The 8,538-nt window shown below is 43.4% G+C and overlaps 1 protein-coding gene across 1 annotated transcript; it reads left to right on the top strand.

Annotated features, from left to right (window-relative positions):
* Window positions 1–1,098: 1,098 nt before the first annotated feature.
* LOC308321250 (extracellular calcium-sensing receptor-like) lies at window positions 1,099–8,086 on the top strand (the record flags this gene model as incomplete). The annotated part of the gene is made up of 8 exons (XM_080772089.1): window positions 1,099–1,214; window positions 1,446–1,665; window positions 2,158–2,244; window positions 3,497–3,787; window positions 5,514–5,795; window positions 6,533–6,760; window positions 6,849–6,972; window positions 7,173–8,086. 8 exons carry the CDS (start codon window positions 1,099–1,101, stop codon window positions 8,084–8,086), a joined length of 2,262 nt encoding a protein of 753 aa, XP_080628215.1.
* Window positions 8,087–8,538: the final 452 nt, after the last annotated feature.

Here is an 8,538-nt window from a genome sequence, read left to right on the forward strand (position 1 = left end):
TTACGTCATCACTGAGAGCTAGTCATACATATACACACCATGTACTCTGGTCCCAGTTCTCAACGATGACGTAATGTTGTAACTGGTCCCAGCAAACCAGGCACAGACTTACGGTTGAAAAAAACTTGGCTTCACTTTTTGGAACCAAGTAACCACAGTATACTGCTAATCAAATTACAACTACATACTCTGTATGTAGTTGTAATGTGATTTGTAATTTGTAAATCTGTGCCTGGTCTGCTGGGACCAGACTACACAGATGACCATATCTCTTACGTCATCACTGAGAGCTAGTCATACATATACACACCATGTACTCTGGTCCCAGTTCTCAACGATGACGTAATGTTGTAACTGGTCCCAGCAAACCAGGCACAGACTTACGGTTGAAAAAAACTTGGCTTCACTTTTTGGAACCAAGTAACCACAGTATACTGCTAATCAAATTACAACTACATACTCTTGTAATGTGATTTTTAATTTGTAAATCTACTTTTTTTTTCATCACATATCTATGATTCATTTTTCTGTAAAAAAGTAGTTAAGTAGCAAATAGTTACACGTAATGATTATACATTTCAAACGTTCCTTCACAGAGATACTGAGATGTGATAGTTTCCAGCGGTCGAAAGTACTTGCGCGCTCTGCTTGCGCACTAGTAGGCCATTTATGGCCTACTAGTGTGCAACAAGCAAGTATGCACTCGGCAGAGTGCAGTTCTAGTTCAGAATATGGTATGCCTAATCTATACTTTGTTACTTTCCACCACTGATACTACGTACGTATGTTAAGCTCTGCCTCAGTGTGTGCCTAAAGGCCCAGATCGGTGTTGTGAAAGATGACGTAATGTCGTCATCTGGCACAGGGGACGGCACTGCACTGTGTATAAAACCTAACAACTGGACAATGGATTGAGAGAAGGTGGGGGTGGGTGTTGTTACACCGAGGAGGACAGTCATGAGGGCTTCTCCAGACATACGACTGTTTTCATACTTGATGATGATGTTGTTGTTCTCTTCCTTCTCTCCATTGTCTTCCTCCTCCTCCTCCTCCTCCTCCTCCTCCTGTGCGTTGCAGGCACCGTTTGGTCTGGACAGAATGCACCAGGCCGGGGACGTGCTTCTGGGTGGTCTGTTTCCATTCCACACCAGCATTGGGCTCCCCGAGCTGACCTTCACACAGTCACAGTCCACGCAGGGTCACCCCTGCTATGGGTGGGTATATCACTGATAGCAAGCACCAGAACAGCCACCTTATTGTTTTGCTGCTGTGTCTATTATTATTAGTTGATTTGTGTAAAGATTTTTGAACATCCATCCATCCAGACTTGCTCCAGACTTCCCTCTCCAGAGCAACATTATAGTGACTTTTCCTCCTATGGAGATAACAAGATGTCTGACGGCAACGACATTCACAGGATGACCGTGTGATTCTCTGTGTTATAGTTTCTTCACCGCAGGGTTCAGAATGGCCCAGACGATGGCCTTTGTCGTCAACGAAATCAACAGAGACCCCAGCCTGCTCCCCAACCTGACTCTGGGATACAGCGTCTATGACACCTGTGGGTTCACTGCAGTCCCTGCTGCGTTGTCTCTGATCAGTGGGAGAGAGGAGCAGTTCACACTGGATCAGAGCTGTGTTGGCTCTCCTCCAGTGCCTGGAATTGTGGGTCCTGCTGGCTCAAAAAATGCTATTGCCATCTCTAGAATATTAGGTTTATACAGAGTGCCGATGGTAAGTTTCCTATACTTGAATCGGTTGGGAGGTTAGCAAATCCTGCTTTGAACCGAGGTGAATGGAGTTGTAAGATCCTATAGCTGGTGGAGACGTGTGTGCTTTGAACCGAGGTGAATGGAGTTGTAAGATCCTATAGCTGGTGGAGACGTGGTGTGCTTTGAACCGAGGTGAATGGAGTTGTAAGATCCTATAGCTGGTGGAGACGTGTGTGCTTTGAACCGAGGTGAATGGAGTTGTAAGATCCTATAGCTGGTGGAGACGTGTTGGAGTTGTAAGATCCTATAGCTGGTGGAGACGTGTGTGCTTTGAACCGAGGTGAATGGAGTTGTAAGATCCTATAGCTGGTGGAGACGTGTTGGAGTTGTAAGATCCTATAGCTGGTGGAGACGTGTGTGCTTTGCGTTGGTTTTGTTTTCCCAGATAAGTTACTATGCTGGTTGTTCCTGTCTGAGCGACCGGACTCGGTTCCCGTCTTTCTTCAGAACAATGACAAGTTTTGTCTTCCAGGTGAACTTTCTATAACAATAGATGTGTTGGTATCTAATATTCATATTCCACACCCTGGAATATTCATATGACTATTATGTCCACACTCACTCAAAGTAGCAAAAACATCCGATCTACCAGCTCAACACGCGTCACACTGCGATACGTTTTGAGCTTGTAGATCTTCTATTTTAGCAAAAAAAAAAATTGAAAATCCTGAAAAAATAGGCCCAACATTTGTATGTTATTATTTATTACTTTTATTTAATTTAAATATTTAATACTATGTGACCAGGTTTGACTGAGAGACTGCCATCGCGCAAATTCCAGCTCTTCACCAGAGGAAAAAATTAGTTAATAGCACAGGCAGACTCTTCACATACTAGAGCATGTCTGAAATAAGTGTCAGAGCTGAAATCGACATGCAAATATGAAATAAATGCTTAAACATGTAGCTTTAGGTGTAATGTTAGAGACCACAGAAGACATGTAAATATGAAATAAATGCTTAAACATGTAGCTATAGGTGTAATGTTAGAGACCACAGAAGTGAACCTTTTCAAGCCTGTTTTCTCAACTCGCTGTTTCTCTGCAAGACATTATACTCTATAAGCCATATCTCCAAATCCGGTGGGTCAAACTGAACAACCAATATGTAAATTTGAAGCTATGATTCCCTGCTTTCATATGACATGAGAAACTTCAAAAACATCCAATGGCAGTCTCTCAGTCAAATGTGGTCACGTATTGCAATAGGCTACCTGTCATTAAGGGAACTATACCCATAGATCCGTTAGTCCGAACATGCACTGCTCCCGTGCTTGCGGTTAGGTTTAGGTTAGGGTTAGAGATAGGGATAGTCATTTCGGAACAATGGACCTTCTGACTAATGGGTCCGCGTCAATATGCCGACGGTCCATTGGTCCGATCGACAACCTACCTCAAACCCTCACCCTAACCCTAACCTCCCCCGGGGCAGACACCTAAACCTAACCACCCACCCTCTCCCTCACCCTAACCTCCCCCGGGGAAGCACAACTAAACCTAACCACCCACCCTCTCCCGACCCCCAGCGCACCTCGGACCATTGCTCCTTCGGAGCAATGGTCCGTCGGATCATAGGGTGCTTCCCCTGACTAATGACACGGCACCGCTGTCATTAAGCAGGTCATATTTGTAACATTTGTAACATGCTGAAATCAATTGGCAAACGGACCGCCAGTTGCCCATCATAACCAACGTATACTTATCTATCCATTGTTGGTCCACTCAGGTGCGAGCCATGCTCCAGACCATGAGGCGGTTCCAGTGGACCTGGGTGGGACTGTTGTTCAGTGATGATGACGGTGGTCGCGACGCCGCCCGCTTATTCCAGTCTGGCCTGCAGGACCAGTCTGGTCAGAACCGGTCTGGGCTGGCTTGTGTGGCTTATTCGGAGGCTCTGCCCGTCACCAATGATGACCCGGATGAACTCCGGAGGATTGTCTCTGTGATGAAGACGTCCACAGCTCGTGTGGTCGTTGCGTTTGCGTACGCGAGCTACATGTATTATGTCTTGGATGAGGTTTGTGTTATTGCAACCGAAGGTCACGTTTACTATGAAAAAGTGCAATTCCCATCAATCAGTATCACTCAGTATCAACTATGACACAAAATAATGAAAATAATAAAAGATAAAGATAAAGCTAAAAAGAATAATCAAGCATTAAAGTGCACACCTCTCTCCAAAAATCTAAAACAACTACAAATGGCCGGGTTTCAGGTCTACAAGCAAAGAAGCCTTGAAAATGTTAAATGATGCTTCTCTTATACTGGTGATGTTAATTTAGGGGTTCATAATTAAACATCCCTCGTAATTAAACTTAAACACCCCTTTCATTCATTTCAACACAATGAACAGGTGGTTAAGCAGAATGTGACAGGTCTGCTATGGATCTTACCTGCCACGTCAGCTTGGTGGGGAGATTCTCATCTCCAGTCTGCTCGCTACCTGCCGTACCTCAGAGGCACCCTGGGTTTTGCCATCCGTCGTGGAGGGATACCAGGTCTCGAGGACTTCTTGTTAAAAATACACCCTGACAATGACCAGGAGGATAACATAGTATGTATGTATGTATGTTTAATTGTCTTGTATATTTGTGTACGCCTTTAAATGTCTGAATTGAATAGACAGGACCACAACAGACACAAGCCCTTAGGGCTTGTTGGGGTATACTTTTTGCACCATTGTATAATTGCAAACTGTAAACTCATTCACTGCCATTGAAAAATAGTTATCATTTTCAATCTAGCACCCCTAAAAAGGCTCTAAACGAACATTAAGTCCATAGACTTGGCTGGCATTTTTTTTTTTTTGTAAAAATAAATAAATAAAGCTATATTCAACTGCCCTTATAACTAAAGAACAAGAACAACATTGCGGTGAAACACTGTTCTCGCCTGATTAAAGTAGACTTTCTGTTGACATATTTGGTGTTTACATCTCCTACCTACGTGACTGCCTGCCTAGATACGGTATGTCACAAACTGCCCAACCAGGTCCTCCACTGCTGGCCAGCTCAATATGCCTTGAAGCTATAGCAGCTTCCTGCTGCTTCTTCCAAGCATTAATTGTGCACAAAAAACACTCCTTGGCCTAAAAATGGCCATAGCCGTCATGACAAATGTGATGAGATCAGCACAGGTCAGCTGTCAGCACATTTTGGGCACATTTGGGCAAGTGGCTATGGCTGTTTTTAGCCCAAGGAGTGTTTTTTTTTATCATGGAATGGATTCAGAATCATGAAAACCCCCTAGTGTCACATGCTACTTAAAGCATAAGGAAAGTTTGACGAGAATTCAATGCTAGAATGCTTTCTTATCTTTCTTACCTTTCTTTGTAGTTGTTACGTCCCCACCAAAGAGGTCCAGGTGTTTTTTTGTGCAAAAACTCCTTATTGGCTATTTTCCCTACCATAAGCCCTCAATGAATTGCATTGCATTGAATGGGAATTGAATGGGGCTATGGGGTGTTGTGCTAATTCGCTTATTTCCATTGATAGAAGTAGTAAAGTGTGCCGCTTGGGATATTATTTACATTATGAAGAGAGGATATATACAAATAAATTATAATTTTGAGCGATGGAAATAAGCGAATTAGTATCATGCCATGTCGTGAACACATCACAAAACCCAAGAACACCTTCAATCACCACATCAGTTATTTAGTGTAGCATTTTAAGCCTTCTAAGAAAGTAATCAATCAATCAATCAATCATATTTATGCTTATGAAGTCATTGTGTTCTTTCAGGTGAGGCAGTTTTGGGAGCACACGTTCCGGTGTAAATTTGCACCCCTTCCACCAGAGTGGGTGGACGCTGGTGGTGGTGGAAGGGTGTGTACTGGACAAGAGGACCTGGGAACGGCAGAAACCACCCTGTTGGACGTGTCTGACCTCAGGGCAGAGTACAATGTGTACAAGGCTGTGTATGCTCTGGCCCACGCCCTCCATGACATGCTGCAGTGTGCCCCAGGAAGAGGGCCTTTCCCTGGGCACAGCTGTGCCACTCTGCAGACAATACAGCCATGGCAGGTGGGATATTAATTCAGTTAACCTACAGTATACAACCATGCTTCTAGTTGGATCCAAATGTAGAATAACAAGGACATTGTAAATATGACATTGAATAACTCGAAGAAAAAAAGAAGACAAATTGAACATGTAATTATAGGATTACATGTTCTTCTGCAGCTGGTCTATGTAGGGGCCAACAAGGAATTGACACACTGCGGGAGCGTGTGTACAAACTCACCCCCAGTAGTTCTTGTATTCTTGTTGTGTTTTACAGATGTTAAGGTCATTATTACGTGTAGGATTAGGCATAGTTTGGCTGAGGTTATGTTTAGAAATACCTGTCCCGAGGTCACCAGATTTGACCTGGAGCAAGTGTGTTTTGGAATTGGAACCCCCCCAACGGTTCGTAATTCCGATGGCGCATTAGTAGTTTTCTTCTTTTTCTCTAAAGGTCATTACACACTGGCGAATTAGCGACGCGATGCGAATAAGCGATCTGAAAATGCGAAATATTGCATGTTGCAGTTCGCCTGCGAATCTCTGCAAAATACGACACCAGAGCGAACAAATAAAGAGCGAAAACGGTCGCATTTTCGCACATTTTCACATTCGCCACTGATGTGGAAGCTTGCATGGACTTCAATTGTTTTTTTAAAAATGCGAATTATTCGCACGAATATATCGCGTCGCCAATTCGCCAGTGTGTAATGACCTTTACTCTTCACGATTCTACCCAATACCATCACCATTTCTAGCTTCTCTATTACCTGGAAAAGGTCAACTTCACCACATCTGGTGGTGATCCTGTATCATTTGATGAGAACGGTGATGCTTTACCAATCTTTGATGTATTGAACTGGGCGTGGCTCCCTGATGGAAGCACAAAGATTCACAACGTAGGCGTGGTCAAGAAGACAGCCTCCGGAGATGAAGAACTCACCCTCGATGAAGGCAGAATTTTCTGGAACTTTGAATCCGCAAAAGTAATTTCAGCTTTCTAAACGTTTTAATTGAGCTCATGATGTGAATGAGATGTATACTTAAACTGATGGTTTTAACGTTCCTCTGCAGCCTCCTCGGTCGGTGTGCAGTGAGAGATGTTCTCCTGGAACCCGTGTGGCCAGAAGGAAAGGAGAACCGGTCTGCTGCTACGACTGCATCGCTTGTTCTGAGGGAGAGTTCAGCAATGAGACAGGTATGGACCATATGCAGACCGCGGCCATCTTACCATATAAGTTAATGGCAAGGTGCTACCTATAGGTGCAACTTCCCATTGGCGGCCCCTCGAGTCTCCTCTAGTAGGTTTACATTATGCGGCTATGTACAGTAGGTTATGAGAAACTGCTGTACTGTACTGTACTTGTCTGTCCCTTTGATCTTGTCCTCTTTTGTCAGACTCCACAGAGTGCACCAGTTGTCCAGAGGACTTCTGGTCCAGTCCCCAGAGTGACCGCTGTGTCCCAAAGAGCATTGTGTTCCTGTCCTACCACGAGGCCCTGGGGATCGCCTTAACAACCATCTCACTGCTGGGAACATTTGTCTGCGCCGTTGTCCTGGGGATCTTTGTTTATCATAAAGAGACGCCCATGGTCCGCGTCAACAACTCAGAACTCAGCTTCCAACTTTTGCTGTCACTCAAACTATGTTTCTTGTGCACACTCCTGTTCATTGGCCGTCCCAGTCTCTGGACTTGTCAGATGAGGCATGCCGTGTTCGGGATCAGCTTTGTGCTGTGTGTCTCCTGCATCCTGGTAAAGACTATGGTGGTGCTGGCCGTGTTCAAGGCCTCCAAGCCTGGGGGTGGAGACATCATGAAGTTCTTTGGTGCTATGCAGCAGAGAGGAACAGTTCTGATTCTTACTGCCATCCAGGCAATAATCTGCATAGCTTGGCTTGTGTCTGCCTCACCCGCTCCTCATAAAAACACACAGTACCTCAGTGATAAGATAGTCTATGAGTGTGATGTGGGATCAATAGTTGGTTTTGGAGTGTTACTAGGTTATATTGGTTTACTGGCACTCCTCAGTTTCGTCCTAGCATTCATGGTAAGGAATCTTCCAGACAACTTCAACGAAGCCAAGTTAATCACGTTCAGCATGTTGATCTTCTGTGCCGTGTGGATAGCCTTCATCCCAGCATATATCAGCTCTCCAGGAAAATATGCAGATGTCGTGGAGGTATTTGCTATTCTAGCATCTAGTTTGGGCATTTTGCTGGCGCTGTTTGGACCAAAGTGTTATATAATCCTTTTGAAACCTGAGAGAAACACCAAGAAGTCAATCATGGGTCGAGGTGCCACCAAGACGTAGAATCACAAATTATTTGTGTGTATTTTACATGTATATGGATATATCGGATTGCCGATTGTAGAAATTGATTGTAGATTAAGTAGTAGGTTCACATTTACATTTTACTTTAAAATAACGAACTGGAAAATAATATATTTTGTAATGTGAAACAAATTGCCTGTCAAATGATATGATAATGATATGATATTTGCTATATAATATATATATCAGCTCCATCTCAATGATATAGAATATTGTGTAAAAGTTAATTTTCTTCCGTAATATAATTAAAAAAGTGAAACTTTAATATATTCTCAATTGTGCATGAAGTGAAATATTTCATTTTTTCTCTTTTAATCTAGATTCTAGATGATTATGGCGTACATAATATCTCAAAATATTAGAATATTTTACGAGACCACTAAAACGAGTAATGTCGACCATCTTAAAAGTATATTAATGTATGCAGTTAA

Source organism: Protomyctophum bolini, assembly GCF_963924005.1.
Source record: "Protomyctophum bolini genome assembly, chromosome: 9".
Lineage (NCBI taxonomy): Eukaryota > Metazoa > Chordata > Actinopteri > Myctophiformes > Myctophidae > Protomyctophum > Protomyctophum bolini.